General features: G+C 34.1%; 1 protein-coding gene across 3 annotated transcripts in view; it reads right to left on the bottom strand.

Moving 5' to 3' along the window:
• Positions 1 to 1,533: 1,533 nt before the first annotated feature.
• fbxo41 (F-box protein 41) overlaps positions 1,534 to 13,357 on the bottom strand; it is a 61,390-nt gene continuing 49,566 nt past the window's right edge. For all 3 annotated transcript variants that reach the window (XM_055204783.2, XM_055204781.2, XM_055204784.2), the window contains exon 13: positions 1,534 to 8,924. In XM_055204783.2, coding sequence (XP_055060758.1) covers positions 8,862 to 8,924 — 63 coding nt within the window. In that variant the 3' untranslated portion in view covers positions 1,534 to 8,861. The remainder of the gene's footprint in view (positions 8,925 to 13,357) is intronic.

Raw genomic sequence — 13,357 nt, 5'->3', positions numbered from 1 at the left:
TATATCGGCCAATAATGCATATCGTTCGATAAAAGCAATTATTCACATCATCAGCTATCGGATGATAGTTTAAAAACAGCCGCTAGTCATGGCCGATATATCCTGTCAATCAAAAGAGATTAGGAAAATGCAATTTGAGCTCTGTTTATATGTAAAGAAAAGTTTAACCCTTTAACTGTCACCCCCCCCCCCTGAAAATGTGATATGCACCTTCAAATTACTATAACTCTGGCATTCTTTGGTCAAGCAGCAAATTCTTGGTCTTGTTTTAAAGAAGACGATTTAGAGTGTTTCACTGAAGTGTTTGTGAAGTTGTAAATATAAAAAAATAGTTATCACAGTTTATATTTATTTGAAATAATAAAAATAATGCAATAAAGTATATACTCTCTAACCAAATGTATATAAAAATTTAAATGTTTTACTCCCAAAACACCACAACAATAAAGGCACAAGTCTCATAAAGTTCTGAACCAAATTTCAAGCTACTTTTAGTGGTTTTACCAACGAAGGCCACAAGGTGTCAACGTTTAGCTGCATTATCTTGTCACAAATTAATAAATTACTGTCTGTGCATTGTTTTAAATGCCAAAAGGTTTTGAAATATGAAAACTACATTCCTAGAGCTTTCCAAACGTTATATAGTTTGTCAAGATTATTGAAGATTCATCGATTTATTTGAAGAAAATTAGAATTATGAATATATATGAATATTTACTCCTACGGGGTCAGTGACAAGTAACAAAATTACTGGCACTACTAAATTTCTATCATTAAATGGCTTTGAAATATGAAAACTACATTCCCAGACCTTTCCAACAATATACAGCTTGTCAAGGTTATCTCAGGTTTATAGGATATTTATAAATATATGAATAATATATATGAATAAATAACATTCAGAAAATGTCATCTTCAGAAGTTTGGTAATGCAAGTTAATATAACCACCAAACTATCGGTATAGGCCGATATTAGTCTGAATAATCAGCTATCGTATAGGTGGAAAAATTTAACATCGGCGCATCTCTTATTATTATTTTAATAAGACCTTTTTTTGTATGGCAATGGGCTGTACACTTGTCCAGGTTGTTTTCCTGCGTTAAATAGAGATTTATAGAGTATAGAGAATAGATTGATGGATCATTCGATTTACAGTATACATAAGCATACACACAAGCTGTACACTACTGGCCTCTGGTGGACAGCTAGAATGTATTTTTGTAAAATATAAAGGTGATATATATAATTTGAAATACTAATCATGTGAAAAGACACAGAACAGACGTATTGCACACAATGTATGGCCCACAATAGGAACTATTTGCTGAAAAGTAGTTGTAGTACATCTTTCCACATGTCACTTAGTTTTATTGTATTTACGTTTATCACAGAGACAACACTAGGAAGGAGAAAATCATTTAGTTGACAGTGTTAAATGTGGTCATACAGTATGTGAATGGTGCTTTTGTCTATTAAATTAGACTGCGAAGAAATCTTAATGGACACATAAAAGGCAAAGTTCTCACACGATATATGTATCAGGTTTTTATTATAACTCATAAGATTTATTATATAATAAGTTCTCATAGGATTATGCTTAGAATAAAATGGCATGAGATTGGGAATGTAAACAAATCCAACACACTCTTATTTAGCTTTCGCAAACTTATCAGACAATAAGAAAAGCTACTAAGCAAACCACATCGATACAAATAATTAAAAATAAAGTTGTTTCCACAGCCAGAGAGTGTTTAAACATGAACATTTATCAATAATAAACCGAATAACTTTGGGTAATGAATTGCCTTTGTGTGCAATGAAACACGATATGCAGGTTATTTATTAAAGAAGGTCAATGCAATTCACTTATCTCTTGGCATATAAAAAGCAACACAATTCACATTTTGTTGCCTGAAGACGTTTGAGGTAATGCATGAAAGCAATTCAACAAGAACAAAAAAATACAATCATTCATTCAAGCAAGAGTGTAAGAGGTAATGTCAAGCTGCTAAATATATCTTAGCTAAAAAAAAGCTGGAATAGTACAGTAAAGAGTTTCAAAAAAGACAAATCTAACAAAACAAAGATTAAATAAAAAATGGTCAAATGAGAGGTGTTTAGACTCGATCATTTTGCATATACAGAAACGTATACTTTTGTGTTTTTATCACAGGCTGTGGCATTTAAATATGTTATTTCAATCTTGCACATATCCTGCCATTTTTATTGTTCTTCACAAACCTTAAATGTAACAAAAAAAAAAAAAACTTTAAATGATGATAGTAATCGTTGTTTGCAGATTTAAGTCTTTTTGAAATACTCGTAATAATACAGTAGTTTGCTTATTTGCAATGGTTACAACTACAGCTACACATGAAATGTCACAACACCCGGCATCTACAATAGCGAACACCACTATAACTGATTGTTTCAAGTTCTTGCGGTACAAAACAACTGGTTATATCATGGATTTATCTTTCTGAGTCGCCCTGGATAAAGTGGTATTGTGTTTTATTAGATTCATTCCTTTCCAATCTGCCAGTTTAAATAAATAAACAAACATTTTTTAAATGTTATTTTTGCTCAAAATCCATTTATATCTAAGCGGTCACAAAGAAGAATTTTTTTGACTAAACAATATCAGATAAAAAATAAGTGCTTACATTTCAATTTGGTCAAATCAGTTTTCATATTCATGTGCTCCACACATCATATCAAACTAAATCTAAAAAAACAAATAAATAAATAAAACTGTAATAAAATGTTCACATGACCAAGCATTACATTTATATTTGAATAATACCATTTATTTATATGGCAGGTTAATGCTATGCATCAAATAGGACCACTCCAATTAAAAGTCACAAAAACAGACTGAACATTTGTCATGGAAAGCTGATAGTCTTCTGGTAAATTGCACATGATTCACGAACCATCACAGAGCGCTTGAAGAGCTCCGCCTTAAAAGAAAAGTGCATTACATCCAAGTCCAATTCTTCAAAGAGGTTAACATTAAAGAAATGATAACACCGATAGCTTAATACTAAACATTAGCAATTACTTTATTATTGTAATGGTGCGACGATTGCTCAGTCTAAAAATGAAAGGCAGCAAGCAGTAATCCAGAGCGCTCAGATCTCTAATAATCTAATAACATCTACAGCAGAACAATTGAAAAGGCAACATGATATATAATGCTTTAGCACAAACATGCCATCATCATAGACATCTCTTTTATAGAAATAAATAGCTGATAAACTGTACTCTCTTTTTAAATTATTTCCATTTCTATAGGACTCTGATACACATTCGATATAAAGCATCTATCATACACAGCATACTGCTTTGCAACTTTGAAAGTCACGTTTCATCTGGCACCACACGGGAAATCTTTCGCGGTCCCCTTAAACACTACAGATGATCTCTTTCTTTATTTTACATTTCAAATATTTACAACTCCTTTTCTTATAGAAACAGCATATACATACAGATTTTAGAGTCCTCAAGAAGACAGGAGTGCCAGCACACTCATTAAGTCATTATATGGTATTGTGGGCAGGTTCCAGTATATTTTAAGGTTTCCATTCCACATCATGTTGCAAATTTCAGTAAAAGTAACCAACTCGTTCATCTTCGCCAACTGCTTTCAAGGTAAATGAAGCCCCGTGATGTATTTTAAGGCATGAAGTGCTCGCCTTGACTAGAGCTATTTAAGAAACGATTTAAGCTCACAGACTGGCCAAGGTGAGCAGCAATGCCTCATGGGTAAGTGGTATAGCACTGAGAGTGTCAGAAATCATTACTTTCATTTGTATTATTGCATCAACAGTATTTTTTAAGAAGCATTATGATATGTTATTATTAGAATGGTACTTCATATCATATGTAAAACACATTAAATTTCTTAATGTTCACAGTAAACCTTTTTGCAACCATCAAGTGTATATAAACACACATTTTGATTTTGTACTGTAGTGTGATGTAATTGCTTTTATGGCTATATAGTCTATCCAACTGGAGCCTGTTGTACTAGCTGTGCGCAAGTTACAATTTAGCCTAGTTTTAACTTAACTCTTTCCCCGCCATTGATGAGTTATCTTGACGAGTTATCTCGTCAATTAAGAAAAAAAAATTTGCATGGAAAAAACAAACGTGATCCTGATGAGTTTTTATGGTAATCTGTAATACCGCGACTATCCTCTAGATGGCAATAAAAAAAACTGAAGCAAAAAATTATTTATTCATTTTTAAACTCTGTGTATGTTTTGATAATCTGATCTCTAACAAGAAAAATATCCAAATATATGAGTTTATAAGCAGAGAAAAAGATAGAATGAAACCCTTTCCCCCCGTTTTGTTTGTTTGCTTATTGCTTGTTTGAAAGCGGGTCTGTTCTTTTATTTGATGTATTGTTATGTTTATTTATTTTTAGAAGAAATTTTTCCTGAAAGGCATTTTATTAAACTTTTAGGAAAAACAAATAAAAATGCTGGCGGGCAACTTTTCAAAAAAAAAGCTGGTGGGGAATGAGTTAAAGAGACTCCAAGTTACAACTTTAGCAGTGTTAAATAGTTTTGCTTTGCACCATTAAACTCAATTGACAGTTAACTATATAATCAAATTTTACTTAGATTACTGATTACGGGTAATGGTTGGAATGAAAAAGCAATTGTTGGAATTAAAATACCTATTGCATTATTAACAAGTATGCGGTATTGTAATGCAAAAATTAAGGATTTAAAACTTAAATTTATGTCAATTTAAAAAATAATTGGTGCAACTGAGTAACACTACCAGTCAAAAGTTTGGAAACAATTGAAGAGTTTCGTTGCAAAACAAGACAAGTCAATTTTTTAACCTTTTCGTCAAAACATGTTTATTATTATGTTATCATGTTATTATTTTGTTTTATGGTGCTACTTAGCTGTATTTTATAAGTTATGAAGGTTTAAATCAAAACAAACCAACTGCATTTGAATTGAAATTAATTGGAATGCACAACCAAAAAATGAGATTTCTGAACAATTAAAAAAACGGTGGTTATCTCGTTTTGCAACGAAACTCTTCAATTGCTTATTCTTTATTTATATTTTTCCACATTATATAATAATAATAAACTCATCAAAACTATTACATAACACAAATGTAACTGTGGGAATTGTGTTGTGACTAAAAGCATCCAAAATAAAATCTAAACTCTGATATATTTTATTATATAACTTGCAAAATCTTACTACTGCCATTTTATCAACAAGCTTCTTGAGGATTCAAGAAGCCTTTAGATGAATTGTGAATAATATCGAATGAGTCTTTTCCATTCTTATTGGCTGCTTTTTCTTTGAAAATTCATCTATTTAAAACATTTTTTTTAAATAAATTGTTTATTATTAAATTTAATGGTAAATGTATTTTTAACTTCAAACATTTTAACACAGTACACCTTTGGATTAAAATATTTTTAAGATCATGAGAAACATTTTAGTCAAGTGATTCCAAACTTTTGACCTCACTGTAAATAAGGTTGGTTCAACTTAAAAAAGTAAGTTAATTGGTTGCCTTAAAATTTTGAGTTAATTTAACTTAAAAAATATTAGTTAACACAACAATTTTTACAAAACATTTCTGAGCTACCTAACACTTTCTAAGTTGAATTAACTTGCAGGTAACTTACTTTTTAAGTTGAACCAACAAATAATTTTAAGTGTACACACTGGGTTCAACTTAAAAAAGTAAGTTACTTGGTTGCCTTAAAATTTTGAGTTAATTTAACTTAAAAAATATTAGTTAACACAACAATTTTTACAAAACATTTCTGAGCTACCTAACATTTTCTAAGGTAAATTAACTTGCAGGTAACTTACTTTTTAAGTTGAACCAACAAATAATTTTAAGTGTACACACTGGGTTCAACTTAAAAAAGTAAGTTACTTGGTTGCCTTAAAATTTTGAGTTAATTCAACTTAAAAAATATTAGTTAACACAACAATTTTTACAAAACATTTCTGAGCCACCTAACATTTTCTAAGTTGAATTAACTTGCAGGTAACTTACTTTTTAAGTTGAACCAACAAATAATTTTAAGTGTACACCCTGGGTTCAACTTAAAAAAGTAAGTTAATTGGTTGCCTTAAAATTTTGAGTTAATTCAACTTAAAAAATATTAGTTAACACAACAATTTCTACAAAACATTTCTGAGCTACCTAACATTTTCTAAGTTGAATTAACTTGCAGGTAACTTACTTTTTAAGTTGAACCAACAAATAATTTTAAGTGTACACACTGGGTTCAACTTAAAAAAGTAAGTTACTTGGTTGCCTTAAAATTTTGAGTTAATTCAACTTAAAAAATATTAGTCAACACAACAATTTTTACAAAACATTTCTGAGCCACCTAACATTTTCCAAGCTGAATTAACTTTCAGTTAACTTAGTTTTTAAGTTGAACCAACAAATAATTTTAAGTGTTCACACTGGGTTCAACTTAAAAAAGTAAGTTACTTGGTTGCCTTAAAATTTTGAGTTAATTCAACTTAAAAAATATTAGTTAACACAACAATTTTTACAAAACATTTCTGAGCTACCTAACATTTTCTAAGTTGAATTAACTTGCAGGTAACTTACTTTTTAAGTTGAACCAACAAATCATTTTAAGTGTACACACTAGCTAGTGGGCTACTATGGGGCTTTACATTTCAGTTTGTGAAAGAACTTACGAATGGCTGGTGCAACCCTACACTGTAAAAAAGACTTTGCTGCCTTAAATTTTTTTTTGTTGAATCAACTCGGATTTAGAAGTCATTTCAACTTACTATTATTTATCTTGACTAGAGATGAGTTGTTATAACTACAGGTGAGTTGTTATAACTTATAAAATTAAGTTGACTTTTCTCAACTATATTTTATAAGTTGTGACAACTCATCTCTGTTGACATGACTTGTATTCCGAGTTGATTTAACATAAAATTTTAAGGCAGCAAAGTATTTCTTACAGTGTACCCTGAAGCCAGAGCCTTTACACATAAATATCAGTAGTGAAATCATTTCAGAGTCTTAAATATTATTTTTTTTGTCCTGTCTAGTTGTACATGTCTTTGTCATACATGCATGGTCCATACCAGAGTTAGAATATTCCCCTATCCCCATTTTTCGTGTCTATTTGCATCATAAGTACCAGCTTTAGCTGTTTACCCCCATATCCAAGAAACCACTTATAAGGAAAGGATGCTTGTTCCCTTTTGATTTGTCACCAAAATGGGTATGCACACTATGTTGTCTGCTGCAGAAGAGATGCGAAGAATGCTTTCCAATGGCAAATATTCTGACACATGCTATGAGAAATTAGGGAAATTAATCTCTTTTTTTGCACTAATGTGACCAGGAGCATGCAAAGGTTGTACCTCAGTAGGAATTCACCTTCACAATTTAAGACGTAAAGATGTCATACTAATTCCATACAATATGCCGTTCACACTAACATCACCATAGACCACCTGTTCAAGCGGACTCATAGCGTGTCTCACTTGCTTTTACGCCAACCGATCAAATCAAACTCTCATGCCCAACCGCTTGCCGAACCAAAAGCCCAATTGTGTAAGAACTCCATTATTCGGTTGTGCAATGTTTTACATTCATAATTCATGATCCTAATCAGTGTCGTCCACGTTTACAGCAGTTAAATGGCACCCTCTGAAATAAATCGGGCACATCATGGGTGTTCAGGAGCACCTGCCTGAGTTACAAAGAATGTTGATGAATGGAGACAAACATGAAACAGCACCATGGCACCTCACTACATGAATTTGCCCTTATATCCCTTTAGATAAGCGCACACCTGGCATGGTATGACCTAAAAAACTTTAGGTTCCAATGACAAAGTTCACTAATGGCACATTGGGTTTAAACAAAATTATCAACTTTAAAATAAAGCAAGAACACACTACACCTATAGATGGCACATAAGGGCTTTCTATGATCCTGCTGAAACAACAGATCAAAAAAATGAAAGCAAAAACCCTTTGAGATACTCTTGTCTTGGCAATAGGACTGAATGGTGACACACAAGGTGAAGATGAGCTGATGAATGAACATCTTGCAGGTGGACGAAGTTTTCATGGTTACTGGCTTCTTCATTCATATTTGTACTCCTGCTATGGACACACAATTGCTGTATGTAACAGTAGTTTCTATGGAGACAAGGCATCCCTAAATAAGGATATCGGTAAGCCATGTCCGAAGCTGGTGATTATGTTGAAATTGTCCTGGTAATATGGTTGACCGATGCGTTCAGTTCAAAGAGTAATGCTCTCTTAAGTGAACACTAATAACTTAATCTGTCTCCTTGTAGGTCTTGCTGAATATTGGGGAAGCAATCGCGTTTATCACAAAAACCACTCCCACATTTACAAACACACAGCTGTATAACTTACCCCAACATAAATGTGCATTTTAAATTTGTGCTGTTTGGATTTAACGTTGATTTTACGTTGCAGGTTGCAAAACAAGGCATCTCCCACCTGCAGCCCTGTGCTCTGAAGGGAGAGAAGACATAGTCAGAGATCTTCTTAAAGTTTAGTTTGTTTGGCAAGAAGGAGAACACTCCTTAGTCTGTGATATTTTTTAAATGTGTCTGACTGCTTTTCTCAAAGTTTGGTTAGGTACAGTCTACACACTCCTGTATTTGGTTGCCTCACATCCAATCAAACAGATGTTTGCCTCCGTCGCGATATGATTGACTGGTGGTTGGTGTTCAAACTGAAGAGGACGTGTTGATTTCTTCCTCGTTTCAAGGAGGACACGATGACTCGATCGGTTCGAAATAAACAGTGAACCTTCAGATGGCTCTGACCTCAACCCAGCAGAGTTAGCACAAGCCATCAGCCTTCACATGAAGGATTTTGGAGAAACCAGGCCTCTTCTTCAGCGCCTGAGAGACAGACAGCAAAAATACATTAGCATGTGTTGAAATGTGCATAGAAAATCACAACTTTTAATTTTCCATCGGTCTTAGTACACGATGTAACTACAGAAGAGTCACGTTTTAAATAGGAAAAATATCGAAACTCTGGTTATTTTTAGCGCAATGCTAATGGTCTAATCAGATTCAATGGATTGTGCTAAGCTATGCTAAAAGTGCTAATTCCAGACCCAGAGATCAGCTAAATGGATTCAAAAACGGTAAGAATCAAATGTTTAAGTCTAGGGGAGCTGGAAAATGAGCATATTTTCAAAATAAGTGGAATGTCCCTTTAATATTTAGATCAACACCCCCTAATGGTGAACCATCGGAGTTTTGAAACATTTCAAAATTGTTTTGATGTAACAAACCCTCGTTTGATAAATTCACGTGACTTGGCCAGTTTGAAACACGCTCCGAACCAATGATTCAAAACAAATGATTTGTAAAGGTATTGAAGCCTTACAAAGCAGTGTTTCAAAAGCGACCATCACTAGATTGTATACAGTACACACGGTGAACACTTTACACTTTGGACTTTTAACACACTTGGACTTTTAGATTTTTGTGTTTTGTTTTAGGTTATGGTATTGTATTCCATGCTTTTAACATTCTAAGTTTTTGTTAATTGTTTTTTGTGTACATTGTAAATACAATTTTAATTTTATTTATATAGCGCTTTTCACAATTGTTAATTGTTGCAAAGCAGCTTTACATGAGTAGATGTAGGGGAAAACACAAAAAATCAATAGATAATATAAGAGGTAGAATATAGGGGCTTGGGATAAACCGTACAAGCGAGCGTAGTAATAATGTAACATATATAGTAAAGTGCTAAGTTAAGGCAAAGTTGGCTGACTCTCCCGGGGATGAAAAACCCCCTAGGAGAAAACCCAGTGGGAAAAACTCCTAGAAGGACAAAAACCCTTGGGAGAGATTCATATATATTGATATATATATAAACACGGTAGGGATAGGAAGCGGGTAAGCGGATTAAACTGGTTCAGCCGGTGGTCGTTGGTCGCGCATTGGCTGGGCATCACGTTGAAGGACAGCCAGTAGATCAGTGGTGTGATGACCTTCACGGCACTAGGAACTCGGTGTGTTTGTCTCATTGTCCTCGGGGACACCATTCTTATTTAATTTTATTAAAGTCTTTTGATTGTCTCATCCTTTTAAAGGTGGGGTGCTTGATTTTTGAAAAACACTTTGGAAAAGAGAGTCGGACCGAGTACCAAAACACACTTGTGTCTACTAACAAACATTGTTGCCTGGGTTGCGTATGTGTGGTGCGGGTCTATCAAAAGAAGGTCCAGATTCTATTGGGGTAGGGGCGTGTTTGTTTAGTTGATTTCAAATATCAACATTGGCTTTCAGAGATCATGCACCCCGCCTTTAACTTTTTTAATCTCACACAGTAAAATCAAACCCCTTTTAACTTTGTAACTTGGTCAATAGGGCTGATCATAGAGTTTCTTATCATGTAAGACAGTGTCCATTTGTTTACTACATTTTACTTCAGATTTGTGTGTAAACAAGGAACAATTTGACACAGGATTTGCAGAAAGACAAAGCTATGCCTTCTGTATTGGATCTGGCGAAAGGAACAGGGCAACACATGTCTGTGAGTAAAGTTTTTGTTTATCCTGTTTTACTATTGCTTTGTTATAGATCAGTTATTATATAACACTGTTACCCAATAATGGCAGTGGGTGTCTTTCATACGGCATGACTAAAAACAGTGTTTTAAGATCGAGATGGTGGAAAATATCTGTGTTTTTTGTAGGTAAAACCATAAGTGGATCACAGAATATAGTACAAAATAATAAAAAAGGCAGTTCATGACCCCTTTAAAAATACACGGCTTAATCAATTATGGTCAGAGCTCTCACAACTAATTTAGCATCTGTTTCAACTCTGAGCTGGAAATACACTGTGGGCACTTTCTTAACAAGTACAAAATATTTTAAGATAAGTTGATATAAGAGGGAGCAATGCACAAGTGCCATCCACAGCAGCCTCAGCACTGTGTGCTGTTTGTAACTTTCAACTCGAATTTTAATGTGGGCTAATCCACCTGCTTCCCTTCCTATTCCAGCTCATCTAGAGGCAGAGAGGAGGCAGCTTCCGGTGCCCTCAAAGAAACCATATGGATGAGATGAATCACTTTCATTTGACTCACAGTTCCTCATTAGTGATGCACCGGATCGAAAATTCTGGAGCTAAACCGATACCGAAAATCCTGCATGCACTTGACATTATTGCTGATAACAAAATGACAAGTAAATTACCTTTATTCATATATGATATCTGATGCATACCAACTATTACACGGAGCTAATGTCACTGTGTAAAATCAAAGTATACAATGTTAGCTACAGGTCTTTGAATCGTGCCTGGCTGCCAAACCTCTCTGCACGGTGCCAACAGTCCTGTATTAGCCGTATTTTGAGCCTTTTTCTAAGACGTTCAAATAATACAATTTCATGTTTATATAGTGGGTTCCTTGGCTGTCTGTGCATGTATATAATATCTGCATAGTTACAAAGTTCGTTCTCAATTCTTTAGAGATCGCCGATCCAGTCCTGCCTTATTAAGCGCCTCAATCTGTAATGCCCCAAGACATTCCAACTTTGGAAATTTTTGCACTTCTGATTTACAGCCTGTCAGTGTATTTAAAATTAAAGTATTTGATGTTAACTCTAAAAAAAACTACAGCTCACTGAATCTATGTTAGTTTTGTTTGTCACACGTAAGATTAAAGGAATATTCCATTTTCTTAAAAGAAAAATCCAGATAATTTACTCACCACCATGTCATCCAAAATGTTGATGTCTTTCTTTGTTCAGTCGAGAAGAAATTATGTTTTTTGAGGAAAACACTGCAGGACTCCTCTCATTCTAACGGACTTCAATAGACACCAACAATCAACACCCAACTCAACACGCAACAGTTTCTTTCAACGGAGCCTCAAAGGACTCCAAACAATCCCAAACGAGGCATAAGGGTCCCATCCAGCGAAACGATTGTCATTTTTGACAGGAAAAATGGCAGATATACACTTTTAAAGCACAACTTCTCGTCTAGATCTGGTCGTGATGCGCCAGGTGACCCCATGCAATACGTCATGACGTCAAGAGGTCACAGAAGACGAACGCGAAACTCCGCCCCAGTGTTTACAAGTGTGTTGAAAGAGGACCGTTCTGACGTTGTTGTATGTGGAATGATACTAATTAATGTCTTTGTGTCAGTTTATTGTTTAAAATGGTCCGCAAATGTGCGTTTTATATATGTAACACGTGACCTCCCTACGTCACTACGCATTTACGTTAGGTCGCGCTGGACCGGACCTAGACGAAAAGTTGTTGTTTAAAAGTGCATATTTTTTATTTTTCTTGTCAAAAATGACAATCGTTTCGCTAGATAAGACCCTTATGCCTCGTTTGGGATCATTTATAGTCCTTTGAAACTCTGTTGAAAAAAACTGTTAAGTGTTGAGTTAAGTGTTAATTGTTGGTGTATATTAAAGTCCATTAAAATGAGAAAAATCCTGCAATGTTTTACTCAAAAAACATAATTTCTTCTCGACTGAACAAAGAAAGACATCAACATTTTGGATGACATGGTGGTGAGTAAATTATCTGGATTTTTCTTTTAAGAAAATTGAATATTCCTTTAACATGTTTTTTACCCATGCAAGTGTTTTGTTTTAGACATTAAAGGTAATGGTTCAAATAAAGGACTGTGTTAAAAGTACCTTCTGTAAATGAACAAACTCTTAATAAACCAACCATATGTTGACAAGGCATAAGAGTTGTAAATTTATATTTAATAAGGAGATTAGCTATCATTTTGACAAATGGCTTAAATATACTGTATACACAAAACCATATTCACGCTGCTGCCATCTTTTGTCCTGTATTTCAGAGTGAGAAAGTTGGCATAAAACAAAATGCTGAGGGACACTTTTCAGTTTTTTTACTACATCGTTGTCGTCTAAACACAGCCTTAGGGCCAGATTTACTAAACGGGGCAAATTAGCATGACAGCGCAATTCCAAAAAAGCGCCGATGGGAGTGGTAATATCTCCAGGTTATTTACTAAAAAAGCGCAAATTAAATAACACAGGCGCAACAGCTGATTTCCATAATGACAGACGCAGTCTAATATACTAATAGCAGTGCAATTATTGCAAAAAAAAATGCATCAGAATTTAATTTAAGACATGCTTTCGGTGTTAAATAATGGCGCAAATACCAGTCATAGCACATGCGCAAACATTATTAAATTACATTGCGTGAATACTTTAAAAATATTCTCCTCCCAAAAATGTTGCGTCTGAAAGGGAAACTCCTAGAAATGCATATTCAATAAGATCAGTCGCAAAAATAACTAGACCACAC

The sequence above is a fragment of the Misgurnus anguillicaudatus genome, chromosome 3 (genome assembly GCF_027580225.2).
Source record: "Misgurnus anguillicaudatus chromosome 3, ASM2758022v2, whole genome shotgun sequence".
Lineage (NCBI taxonomy): Eukaryota > Metazoa > Chordata > Actinopteri > Cypriniformes > Cobitidae > Misgurnus > Misgurnus anguillicaudatus.
The sequence above is the reverse complement of the archived record's forward strand: the minus strand, read 5'-3'. Positions and strand labels throughout refer to the sequence as shown.